The sequence below is a fragment of the Chelonia mydas genome, chromosome 9 (assembly GCF_015237465.2).
Source record: "Chelonia mydas isolate rCheMyd1 chromosome 9, rCheMyd1.pri.v2, whole genome shotgun sequence".
NCBI lineage: Eukaryota > Metazoa > Chordata > Testudines > Cheloniidae > Chelonia > Chelonia mydas.
The window spans coordinates 26,319,429-26,333,032 of NC_057855.1; the positions used below are offsets into that span (position 1 = coordinate 26,319,429).

The 13,604-nt window shown below is 38.1% G+C and overlaps 1 protein-coding gene across 46 annotated transcripts in view; it reads right to left on the reverse strand.

The window, feature by feature from the left end:
- MBNL1 (muscleblind like splicing regulator 1) overlaps nucleotides 1-13,604 on the reverse strand; it is a 197,511-nt gene that overhangs the window by 148,999 nt on the left and 34,908 nt on the right. For 32 of the 46 annotated variants that reach the window (XM_043521810.1, XM_043521825.1, XM_043521817.1 and 29 more), the window contains one exon: nucleotides 9,032-9,973. The exons of 7 other annotated variants lie outside the window; for them this stretch is intronic. In XM_043521810.1, coding sequence (XP_043377745.1) covers nucleotides 9,032-9,205 — 174 coding nt within the window. In that variant the 5' untranslated portion in view covers nucleotides 9,206-9,973. Of the gene's footprint in view, nucleotides 1-9,031; nucleotides 9,974-10,110; nucleotides 10,556-13,604 lie in introns of those variants that run through there. 7 more of the 46 variants (XM_043521824.1, XM_043521822.1, XM_043521802.1 and 4 more) reach the window with 3 other exon arrangements.

Here is a 13,604-nt window from a genome sequence, read left to right on the forward strand (position 1 = left end):
CTCTATATTATTTTAATAAATTAAGTCCTGAGCCAAAGGCCACTGAAGCTAAAGGGGGTCTTTTCATGGATTTCAACAGGCTCAGACCTTTAAAGCCTATATAGTACTTCAGAGCCACCAGCACAACTAGACCCTTTAGACATTCTGTATTGGTCGAAGAGATACCTTGTCTAAATATTTTAAGTAAACTCCTTCAATTACCAATAATGACACCAATCAGAACATCAATACCATCTCTGGAATCACAGGAAACTTTGTAACAGACTATACTTAGAAAACAATGTTTAATATATTTTACAGATTAAACATGCCAGATTTCAGTGTTGGCAAGAGTGCACTTAGTCTAGTACTCTCACTAACTAAAAAAAAAAAATTATACTGAAACTTTATGATGAAAAATAAAAGATGTGAAAACAGAGCCTCTTTATCACTCCAATATATTTGACATGTATCCATTAATGTGTCTAACTGCACTGGCATAACAGCATTGTGTCCTGAGACTCAGCACAAATTAAAAATAGTTCTATTTGTCTGGGATCAGGTTCCAGCTATCAGTTTTACCCCTTGGCACCAGCGGTTTGGGAGTTCCCATGTCAGTGCCAATGAATTTTGCCACAGCATAGCATGCTGGGAAATCCTACCTCCCAATATCGAAGGGATAATAATTGATCTAACAGTTCTTGCTCAGACAAAAGGCAGTCAGGTCAACACGTGCAAATTATTACTAAAGCAAAACTCCTACTGACTCGTTAACCCAATGGACATTCTGCCTGAGGACTACTAAGTGGCAATTAAAGTAAATTATTAGCTTTTGGGGCTTCTAGCGCAACTGCATGACACAGTGGGTCTCTGGGGAGCCACTAGCACTGCTGATACTCCAGTTTCTTCTCCCACTGAAGCGAGAGCCCAAGGCTCGCTGAAATTACTTCAGCCCCTAGGTTGGAGTGGCTGCTATGGAGCAGCTCCAGTACTATTCTGCAGTTTCAAGGGAAGAGACCTTCCCCTCCCTGTGCTCCACAGAGCTCCCACCATCCAGAGGACTTACTTGGGCTGAACACATAGAGAAGGATTTATCCTTTAGTTTTCCCATTAGATAAAATTCAGAGACTTTTTATATTGGTGACATTATTACACCAATTAAAATTAAGCTTAATGTTGATTTACCCTTAATCTTGAGCTGCCAAGAAAATTAAATATGTTAATCAGAAATACTGCTGCTATTAATATAATAACTGGGTTCCAATATACTAACACTTTATCATTCATAATCGTAAAATCAGATTATTCCTTCCTCTCTATGTTTGCTTGGCCCAACATCTGAGGACCTGCATTCAAATACAAATCCATAGCTATAATTACTATTAAATTGAATATAACATTTAGAAATTCCCCACTGAATATAGCTGTGCCATGGGGGTTGTAAAATATTCTTCATGTCAATATTGCATACAGATTTCTCTATTGCCATCATTATAATTTTCTGTGAAAATAAATGGTGTTGTGCAAGTCCATGAAAAAAGCAAAAATTTGAGTCTGCGCAATAGAATCTCTGTTAATTTTGTTTTTAAATGTATTTAATTTAAGTAAATATGGTGCTGGTGAAAGGAGCTGCATTCATACCATGGGAGATGGAAATGCTTTATTTATCCTCAGACCAGGTCCAGTACAGTCACTAGCAGTGAAAACTTCTACATACCACCCTGCCAACATGCTACTTCAAAAGGGCAGTTCCATCTTTAGGAGCATTCAGTTCTTTGGCCTCTCTGCTGGGACACCCAATAAGCTTGCTAAATAGCATGGCCGTGGCTTCAGTGAGGCAGACACGTGCCCACTAAGAACTTGAGACCATCATCTCATTTTCCACAGGCATTATGACAAAATTCTACTGGAAGGGGAAAGAGAACTATATTCAATATATTAAGTACAGCAATTGACACAGCCAAACAATTAGCATTTGTGAAAAACTTGTACAGTTTAAGCTTAATGTGTTCTAGGCCTCTTTAAAAGTAAAGGTGGCACCAGCAGGACTGGAGCACAGACATGCTTCTGAGATGCTCCACTCATTCTTTAATTTTATTTTTTCCTTTTTTTCCCCACTTTGAAAGTGACTTAAGGGCGGAAGAAGCAGAGGAAACTTGCAGGATTCTCATGAATAAACGAAGTGCTTTCCAAGCAAGCCTTCTTTACGCCAAGAGGGCTGGCTGCCTTTGAGAACTGGGAACTGCTGTCTTTCCTCTCCATCTGAGAGGCTGGACTGTTTGACTTGAAGCAAGTCTGGAATTATTCTTCAAAAGACTAGATACTTAGTAAGATTCCATTTCCACCACAGATAGGAAACAAGTGAAATCTTTCTCCCAGTGATCACGTGGACATAAACAATGAGGTGAACTCCAAACCTCCTGTGCCATTTCATAAGGGACGTTCAGTTCTCTGCCCAAAGAGAACAAAGGCATGCCATATAAAACAGGTGAGCTAGACTAATGCCAGGAATAAGAATTTGTGAGGTGCTGATTTTCCTACAAACAATAAATATTCTGGAAGTTTATTTTCAGCAAAAGTTAACTCATAAAATGTCAGTAGGATTGTAGATCAGTCATCTCGATCTTAGCCAGGAGACTATCAGGGAAGAAATCATCTGATTCTAAGATTCCACAGACTGTCCTCACATTATGTGAATTTCTGGCAGTTAGGCATAAGTTCCTAACAAATGCAAGAGGTACTAACTTCCTTGCTACTTCTCGAATTGAGTTCTAGCCTTACTAGTATAATTATTCCTCGGTGCTAACAAAGCGATGTTATTGCTTCTTTAAAGTTGAACAATATATATAAGATGTTGGTCTTAATGCAACTTCTTGTATCCAGCAAAATTAAGAGTGAACTTTGGAAACCAGACATTTTGTATTTAGAAATGTATAAAAAGCTGAGATTTTGGTTCAGCGGAAAAGGACAGAGACTTCAGAGGCTGCTCCTGATCCCTCATATGAAGATTTAACTTTGGAGACAAGTTAAAGTATGTGAACTTTTGCTGTCAAAAGCCTTTTTATTTATTTATTTTTATTTTGTGTTTTTACAGTTTTCTCTCAGATGAGAAATTGTTTTCCTCTTTACTGTTGTATCTGCATCTATTCAGAGTTTCTTCCATTTAGATGCTGTATAAATGTATTATTACAAGTTTTTAATTTCTTCCTGCAGATGTAGAGCTTAACAATTTAATATGAAACATGCCTTACTGAGCTATAACTCTGTCTGGGTTAGCTGGTAAGATTTTTGAATGCCATTGATATTCCCACAGTGGAACTTTTATGTATGCTTTTTTAAAGTGGGTTATTTCCCCCTCAAACCCTATTTTCCCACTTCATTTGCTTGTTCTGGTTTCCCAATTTCTTTCCCCCAGTTGGGAGCTTAGACCGTTATCACATTTATACTGAAGAAGGAAAAGAAATGTGTAACTATCTCCTACATGGCAATGATATTCTCTCTCTTTATATGTTATACTCAAATCAATAAATGAGGGCCTGATTCTGTGAATTTATACTGGTATAACCCACTGCAAAATCAGACCCCAAAAGTGTTGTTCTTCTTTTTAATTTAAGGAGACCAAGAGTGAAGATCTGCATAATTAATAATTCCATCTCTCAGGCGATGGAGAATTGAGATTCTCTGCAGATTAATACAAAATGAATTCACATATTTTACAAGGTCAAAATATTACTTCTAACATTTTGAAGCTTCTCAATAAATAAATGGAACATTGCTATGAATTTATGAAGAGTCTGAGAGTTCATATTGCAAAAGAGGTGTCTTTACAATGGAATGTAATTTTAAGCATTAAATTACTGTGTAATCTACGGATCTCATATGCATAACTATACCATTAAAAATTCTATATAGATTATAAACACTACAAGAATACCTGAACTTTCTAGCATCTAACTTTTACTGAAAATGTTCAAAAAAGAAGAAAAAAAGAGAAATGTATTTACAAGGGAATATGATTGCTCATGATTTTGCATCTGCTGAAGGCAAGTTTAGGTCCAAACCCATTTTATATCCCATCAGGATATAGAAATTTAGTATGAGGCAGCAAATCCTGGAGATGCTATAACAGTGGTTCTCAAACTTTTGTACTGGGGACCCCTTTCACAGAGCAAGGTTCTGAGTGCGACCCCCCCTTATAAATTAAAAACACTTTTTTATGTATTTAACGTCATTATAAGTGATGGATGCAAAGTGGGGTTTGGGGTGGAAGCTGACAGCTCGCAACCCCCCATGTAATAACCTCGTGACCCCCTGAGGGGTCCCGACCCCCAGTTTGAGAACCCCTGTGCTATAAGCTTAAGGGACCAAAGATTTATCAGGAAAGCAACAGCTTATGTGATGAACATTAGCATTAAAAGGATAATCCTTTATTTGGCCCAAAGCCTGCAGTTCTTACCCAGTCCGTCGAAATCAAGGAGAGTTCGCCTCAACAAGAACTGTAGATTTTAATAATAGTGAACCAACATTCACTGCATACATTGAATGTTTCCTAAACTGGAGACCACTACTCCAAGCCCTTACTCACAGAAGTAGTCACATGACACCAATGGAAACAGTCTCAGGACTGGTTCCCTAATTCTCTCTTAACCACAAATTTAGACATCTATCATTTTCATTTATCAAAACAAACTCATTTTTGTCTAAACTGAAAAGGCCACAACTCAGAGATGATTTTCCTTTATATAAATGTACAATTTCTTCAATATTTTTACTTCTTGTAATGAATTACATTTTCCTCTTGAAGCTAGAAACTCTTGTCCGATATATTAAATGTCAGGCACGTGGGAGTGTGGCCAAAGTCTGAAACTGCACAGCAGAATGGTACTGCCATTTCATGGGGTCCCCGTAGAAAGTATTTGCTTTGCCTGTCTAATGTTCTAAATATAGAAAAGCACACAGGCTCTATCCACCTTGTGCTCAAATACTCTTACTAGACACACACCACAAGCATTCTGCAATACCTAGTGCACATCTCATCACACAAGCTAGAAAGCTAGTAGAAACACCACGGTACTTGTCAGATGATTTTTTAAAATCATATGAATTAGAGATTTATTGCCAATTCACAAACAAGACTCCATAACTCTAAGGATCTGGCCTACTTCCAATATGTAATATGAGCTATTCAGATAATTGTTCATTACTAATTATTATTATTATTATATGCATTGATAAGGTGATTAATGATTCTATAACTATTTAAAGGTTAATGGTTTTATAGTCAGCTTTTAGAGACACTGAGGTGTTAGTAAAGAGTAAGAATACTAAGTATATATTTAAATGTTTTAAATCTGGATATAAAGCCTGTAGTTTAATTTTTACTACATCTGTTTAAAAAGTCCACAGGATCAATAGGAACTGTGACTTTGGGGGAAAAAAACAGGGCCTTTTTAGCCCAGTACACACTCAAAAATGCAGGTGTTTTGCTGCTAGTTGAGTTGGGCAGGAAATTCAGTGAAGATGTATATTTCATTTTCAAACTGCCAAAGGGATTTTCCTGCAGCTGTCAGAATAATCTAATTTAACCACATCTCAACTATCTGCTTATAAAACATATACTAGCCAGATTACACTATATGCGAGTTTACTAATGCAGTTTGGTCTACTCATGGGTGGTAATAATAGCCACGGAGCTACAGAACTGGTGCTCTGCAGCTTGCAGAAAGGGGAATTCCATCTGACACCTGCAGAGCCTTCCAGCAAAAAGCTTCGACCAGGACGCAGAGTGAGGTTCGGGCCACAGGAAGCCTTTTGGGGTTAACAGATGTAAACATGTAACTAGAGCAATACCAAATCCATGGCCATTAAAGATGTGTCATGGGCCGTGAAATCTGGTCTCTCCCCTGCTGAAATCTTGTCTTTTGTGTGCTTTTACCATATACTATGCCGATTTCACCAGAGCTTCTCAAACTGGGGTTCATGACCCAAAAGGTGGTTATGGAGGAAGGGGGGTTGCAAGGTTATTGTAGGGGGGGTCCACAGTATTGCCATCCTTACTTCTGCGCTGCCTTCAGAGCTGGGTGGCCAGAGAGTGGTGGCTCCTGGCCAGACACCCAGCTCTGAAGGCAGCACCATGCCAGTACCAGCGCAGAAGTAAGGGTGGCGATACCATACCATTCCATCCTTACTTCTGCGCTGCTTCCTTCAAAGCTGGGCGGCTGGAGAGTTGCAGCTGCTGGCCGAGGGCCCACCTTTGAAGGCAGCAGTGCAGAAGTAAGGGTGGCAGTAGCATACCATGCCATCCTCACTTCTGTGCTGCTGGTGGCGGTGGCTCTGCCTTCAGAGCTGGGCTCCTGGCCTGCAGCAGTGCAGAAGTAAGGGTGGCAATACTGTGACCCTCATACCTTGCAACCTCCCCACAGTTCCCTTTTGGGTCAGGACCCCTACAGTTACAACCCTGTGAAATTTCAGATTTAAATATCTGAAATCATGAAATTTACAATTTTTTAAATCCTATGCCCATGAAATTGACCAAAATGGACCGTTAATTTGGTAGGGCCCAAATATAACTATTAAACAGTATGTTTTTCAATGGTAAAAGAATATTTGTAACAAATTCTGCCCCAGTTTACAACTCACTCAACTCTAATGATTCCACCTGGTCAACAAGAATAATCACCTCCACCTAGTATTTTGAAACAGAGTCATATACTACTTAGTCCTTTTCACCCCTGGATCTCATGGCTCTTTACAAAGGAGATAATTATCTAATTTACAAGGAAAAAGGAGATAATTATCTAATTTACAAGGAAAGGGTAACTACTTGCCCAAAGTAATATGAGTCAGTAACACAGCCTGGAATAGAATAGCCTCCTGATTTCTAGTCCTATGCCTTATTCCCCATAACACACTTCCTCTGGGCTGACTGCTGCCTTAAGCGTGAAAGTTTTAAGGTATTTCTCTAACCTGGAAATCAGAGTTCTTTGGTGGCAATAGACTTGGGGAGGAAGTTTTCTATTATGAACCATGTTAAGGTTTTCAAGGATTTGTTTTTAAAGAATGCTGGTGTCTCATTTTCAACCTTTTAACATTTTTTTTGAACCTGCTGTATTTTAAATTTTCTTTTTTAAATTTAAGACTAGTAGAGCAACCCAGGAGTGGGGATGTGAAACTTTGCACAGTCAAATGAGTAGAAGCAATTAGCTAGGAAATTAAACTATATGTTGATGTTGTAGCTAGTTATGGTGTTTTAACAATAAATGAATTCCAATTCTTAAGTTCTTTTATACGGAAGCATTTTATTGAGTTCCATGAGCTAAACCTGAATATCAGATAGCTATGTTACAATATGAATATTTTTACAAAATAATAATAATACAGCTTCACTACTCACGACAAGTGCAGAAAATGGAGCTGGCTCAGCATGGTGGCAGGGACTAAGCCCATGCACAGAGCATATGCACTAGATCAAGCCCACCACGAAGAGGAAGCAGTATGTTGTATCCACTGCTACCCAAATGCCCCGAAGCTGTGACTAGAGCTGGTTGGAAATTTTTTTGTGAGATGTTTTTCATAGGGAAATGCTGATTTGTCAAAAGTCAAACTTTTCGTGGGCAAGGGTCTATTCTGACAAATTTCTCAACTTGAAAACATTTTGGAAAAAAAGCCTTAGAAATTGTCAAAATATTTTGTTTTGAAATTTTAGAAATGATAAAAATCCTGTTTGCCACATCAAAATTACTTTTCCTCTCAAAATTTAAGCTATATAAAAAAAACAGTTTTTACATTAAAAAGGGCCACAGTCAAAACAAAAGGTTCAAATTTATTTATATGAAAATGCTTGATTGATCTGAACCACATTCTTTAGAATTTTTGGTTCACAAAATTTTCAAGGTTTTGACTTTTTGTTCCATTTCGGAACAGGAAAACTTGTTGAAATCTCATAATTTTTGGTGGGATGGGAAAACCATTTGCTGCCCTGCTCTAGCTGTGATCCTGATCTGGCTATACAATCGGCCTACAGTAGCTAGCTAAGGCAGAACATTCCCTCCTTCAGCCCATGACATTTTTGTCCACAGCAATGCCCATATACTCAGGCTTCGCTCCCCTTCCTGGGATTTGGCCTTAAGAGCAGCAATATTATATTCTAGAGAAAACAAAGAGACATAATTTTTCTATCAGCCTGATTTATGACTCTGTGCTGTATTAAGTTACGGTCTGTGGGATGGCTATTTAAAGTCTGGGATTATTTAATTAATAAAGAATGAAGAGAAGGAACTAGAAATCTGTATGTTTCACAACTGACCCCTGAAACTAGAGACAGTTGAAAATACCAGTCCTATACTTTACACAGCTTGCCTAGCATATATTTTTTGGAAGTCGCAGTAAATCTGTAACTTCACTGTTATAGTCGTCCTTGCATGACTGGAGATACCTGGCTTTCAGTTAAGTTTTCCAAGGAATGCATCACTCCTTTCATTAAATAATTATATTTGTAAGAAGGAAGGAAAAAATCATGGAAGTCCAAAAAATGAAAAAAAAGATGCTTTCAGAAGTAGCCATGCTAATTTATGAAGGAAAATACTGATCTCAAATGCACTGCCTACCTGTCCAGAGCCAGCAACAATCCACATGCAGTTACAAGACAACAACAAATCATCATTTAGAACACATGGTTTGCATTTCCAGTCTCTTTTACTTATTTATTTATTTATTTAAAAGAATCTCTACTATGACTTTGCTATTTCTAAACAAAATATACACTGCTTTTTACACCAGCTACAGACCAATAACAATTTAGGGTTAAGGAACTAGTAACTGTAACCACACCAATTCCAGAGAGCTTGAACTCTGTTACAATTATTTCCCCCTTGTTCTCCTCTCCCCCATCCCTTGAGAAAAACAAAACCAACAAATCAGCAATAAAAAAAGCCATAAATCTCCATTCTAGCACAGACAGCAATCCATATCTCCCAGACGCTATGGTTCTGCCGATTATAATTGTTTCATTCATTAACTATTTATCCTTGAAAAGAATATAATATTTACTCACTTTCAATGAATCAAAGCAGGCGATTACTCGTCCATTTTCAACTTGGCAGCTTTTCGATGGATGTGCAAATTTACATTCCGTGTCTGGTCGTGAGCAAGTCCCTCTTTGGAACTCTCTACACACTTCCAGTGTTAGCCATTTTGTGTCCCGAATCGGTGTGACACTAACAGCCATGTTTAGATTTTTACAGGTAGTTAAAATTTTCAGTGAAACAAACAAACAAACAGCCAAACTGATAGACTGGAAATGATGAAAATGTCACCTCCAAAATACTCTTTTCCCCGCTCCCTACTTTAAAAGTACATGTAAAATTGTGTTGTCACAATATCAAAGAAAAGGTTTCCAACTAGAAATTCACAGCATGAAACTGCTAATTGAAAGAGGTTTTGTATTTAAAGAAATGCTAGGTTCATAAGTAAGATGAATGTTAAAAAGTGTGGCCTGAAACTAGCCTTGTGCTCTCAGTAACCCATTCCGAGTGCCAATTTGGAGCCCAAAATGCAAGCATGAAAACGTGGCAGACCCTTTGACACAGAATTTCCAAGCTGCTTTCAGTAAAGTTGTCTGAAAGGTAATCTCCAACACAGCTGAATTTGCAATTGCGTTTTGTGGTGCAATCGGTATTGATTAGTTTGGCATAGACAGATGCAGCAGTTTAGAGCAACAATCGAGAATTTTTTTTTCTCTCCTTGATTTTCTGGCAGAAGATATCTTACTTTTTCAGCAAACTTATTTTTATACTAAAGCAGCCTAGGGCAATGCCTGATACTTAGAGCTTTTCTCTTGATTATAAGTAGAAATGGGGGTGTCTGGGCTAGAGGTGGAGGGTGGATGTGCTGTCGTCGCAGTCTAGCTGGCAGCAAGCAAGGCAAAAAGCAGAGACTGCTCTAGAAGCGGTTCCAAGCAGCAGAGACGTCAGGAAAGGCACTTCTTAGTACCAACCTGTAGAAAAAACAAATACGTTAAAATTTACCAAGCAGCATTCCACTGAGGTCCCACAGCATTACAGCCTTGCCACGTGCTCCTAGACTACTATGCAGAATTATAGTCTGTCTGTTTCTTTCACACAATATACTTACAGTGTAGCATATTGCAGCCAGCCATCGTAGATTTATTAAAAAAGGGGCCGTTTTCCCTTGTGAAGCAATGCATGATAGAGAGATAACCAATCACAGATAGTGTTGCAGCAATATTCTGGGCAGAAAGCCAATAGTGTGGGCTGTCTTATGAAAGGTCGCGCCTGTCAGACGTTCATTACTATGCTATAAGCACAGAAAATGTCCATCAGATGTGACTTATTCCACTGCAAGAGGACGAGCATGTGGGTTTTGAATTTACCCAACATGCAGTTAGTGGATTAAACCATGTTAGTTTTAAAACAGCTTCCAACACAAGCACAAGCGCCTGTAGAATCCCGACAGAAAAAAAAGCAAGCTTTCAAACTGCAGATCACTTTCAAGCTGCTTTCTCTCCAGTTCTGCCTTGAGCACAGCCAGCGTACCGTCTACTGTATCCGACACATGAATATAAAAGGAAAGGGGGAGTTCACAAATGGTACATTCTCCTGACCTAACCAATTCACTTCCTTCTAAACCCCCATAAGTCCTGCCTCTCCACAGAAATCAGCACTTGTTTAATACTGTAAAACTATTCCATTCAGCCAGCAGACACTTTGTCAATATATCACCGGCAGGCTAGATATGAACAAAAGCACCCTTTATTCTGACCTTTCTCAAGGAAAAGCCCAGGTCATACAGGGAATATAAGAATTGCAGTGTTGTCAGGATGTCTGGCAAAACGTAAGTTAACCTCAGGGGAGAAAGTGATTCCATCACAGTAACATTAAATATTAATCACAGAATTTGATTTAAGCAGCATGATGCACTTCAGAATGACACTCCTCTGAATTAAAGTAGTGGGGTGAGCTGATGCCTGCTGGTCTTAGCTTTACGTGTATGCTTCTAACTCTGCACCTCTGAGAAACTTATATTCAAATAATATCTGTGTGGAAACAGCTAACTTTGATGGTTTTATTATTATTATTTATAAAATCAAGACAACTGCAGCAAGTCTTGCTACAGACAAAAGCACATTAAAATTCATAACTTTATTTCCTGATGCTTAACAGTTTCAAGCACAATCTTCATAGTTTAAATGAAATATATATTTATTTCCCAGGATTTTGCTGTTGCTTCATGACAAAAACTTGTATTGAAAGCTATTAAATGTTTATTTATTCAAATGAACTCTGAGTTCTACTGGGAAAAAACCTATGGTTATTTACTATGAGCATCTTACTGTTTTAACAGACAGCAAAGCTTTCAGTGACATAAGACTACATTTCTTATTGTCTGAGTTTGCTTTATGGGCTGCCATAACATTAATAAAAAAACTGCATATTGCAAGACATTACAAAACAATGTTACTGTAGGATACAACTGCAAGCTTTCATATGCTAATAGGGTAACTCAGCAGTTTTTTTGTTCGTTTCTATTCTGCCCGTCAGCAAGAAGAGAAGTATTGAGGAAAAATTCAGTTTGTCCATTTAACCTTATGTCCATGCTAAACAAGGTTTGCATTAGAAAACTAAGCTTTGAAACTTTGAGAAATGGACATTAGGAGTTGCTCCTTGTCAGCAAATCCAAGATGGCAGATGATATTTTGAGCATGCCAATAATTTATGAAGAGTCAGTCTGCTAAACATAAAAATAATTCAATTAATAAACAGAATCCTCTCCCTCTTCTCAAATCAGGAGACACAGAAATAGAGGAAGTTAAAATGACCATGAAAAAACTAACCTAAATATGGAAGACAAGCCCTGAAAACATCTTCGGAGATCCCTCAACTGACATCCTCAGGAAATGAGTTCCTGACTGGGGCCCTGCCCCCAGTCCTATTCAAACTGAACCTCAGCACAGTGAACAAGAACAACCCAGCTGATCTCAAATGACTTAATAAGACATAAAAGAAGGTCCTGCAAATAACTCAATTCTAAATTATCTTCTTTTGCAGCATGAGCCCTAACACATCCTGCACGTGTCCCATCTCTTTTAGGTGACAGAACTGCATACTTCTATGCTTCTGGTGCTATACTCCCATAAACAGCAAACTTTTCTCTTTCTACACTTGCATCATAGACATCATCAGCAGAAACGGAGCTCTGGAAACAGTGCTTGTCAGTTTAGCATGGTTGCAAAGCAATAAGGAACAGAGTGGTTGGTGGCGAAGTTTGTTTTAAGCATACCAAAATAGAGGGGGAATAAAACTGAACTGGAGACTAGAAGATATACCCCAAAAAATCAATTGTAAATAGGGCTCGCTTTTCAGTGCATTCTTAACCAAGCCGATATTTTGTACAAGCAACCAGAAATATGCAAACAATTTTGGACACAATTATCCACAGACACAATTTTCATTTAGGATATATCTACACTCAGCAGGCTTGCCATGTGTTGTAGACCAAATCCATCGAGGTAACTTTTCTGTGGGCAGCGTTAAATGTTTAGATGTCCAACTGAACTGAAATTCCGGGGCAAATAATCCTGGATGCAACTTTGTGCAATTATTTCCATTCAGACTTTGAGGGTGCAAAAAAGGCCAGGTTTTGATAATCTGGCAGATAACATATGTTGAGAGTATTCCCAATTTCTTTATCACAATTTTATGGTAGATGAAGTTGACATGGTATTGGCTTATCCATTTGCAAATCTACTGCCAACTGATTTGCCAATGTTTCATCATGTTATGACAGTCTTGTACGGAAGAGCATAATATTTTATGGGTGATATTTCATCACAGGCATTTCAGTCTCAGTATTACATGTGGGAATAAAGCTAAAAATGCTTGAGCCGAGATGCTGTAGATCCAGTTGACAGGCACCCCACAAGTTATATTAAAAATGTGACACAGTCCTAACTATAAATTTTCCTGCTTTTGTCTATTTAACATAATACCCATAGTACAAACTATCTGTGCCTAAATACTGAGGTGTATTAGAACATCAGCTGATATACTGTTTATGCCATACTATAAAGGGCCTAAGGGCCATGTTTTCAAAACTACTTGCTTAAATTGCCCCCCCTGAAACATGAGAGGACACATGCAAATCAGTAAGTGTGCAGGAAAATATGTATTTGTGCATGAAGAATGGGCAATTGCTTATGCAAATGGCTATTTGCATACGAAAGTACGGTTTTTGCGTGTACAAATAACGGAGAAATGATAATCTTGCAGCTAAAGCACGGGGTTGTGAGTTGGGAGATATGTGTTTTATTCCTAGTCTTGTACTGAACTTTTTGTGTGATCTTGGGAAAACCACTTACATTAATCTCTCTGGATGAAATCAGAGAGTCAATGGTAAAACTCCCACTGATCTTACCATCTGTAAAATGAAAGTAATAATACTTCCTCATCTCACAGAGGAGTTGTGAGACCTAATTCATTAATATTTGTAAATCTTCTGAGTGAAGGTTTTATACAAATGTCAAATAGTACTGGTATCAATGCACATTTTACCTGTACAATTACTTGCTTATGCACAAATTATTTTGGGTAGAATTTAATGAATATTTT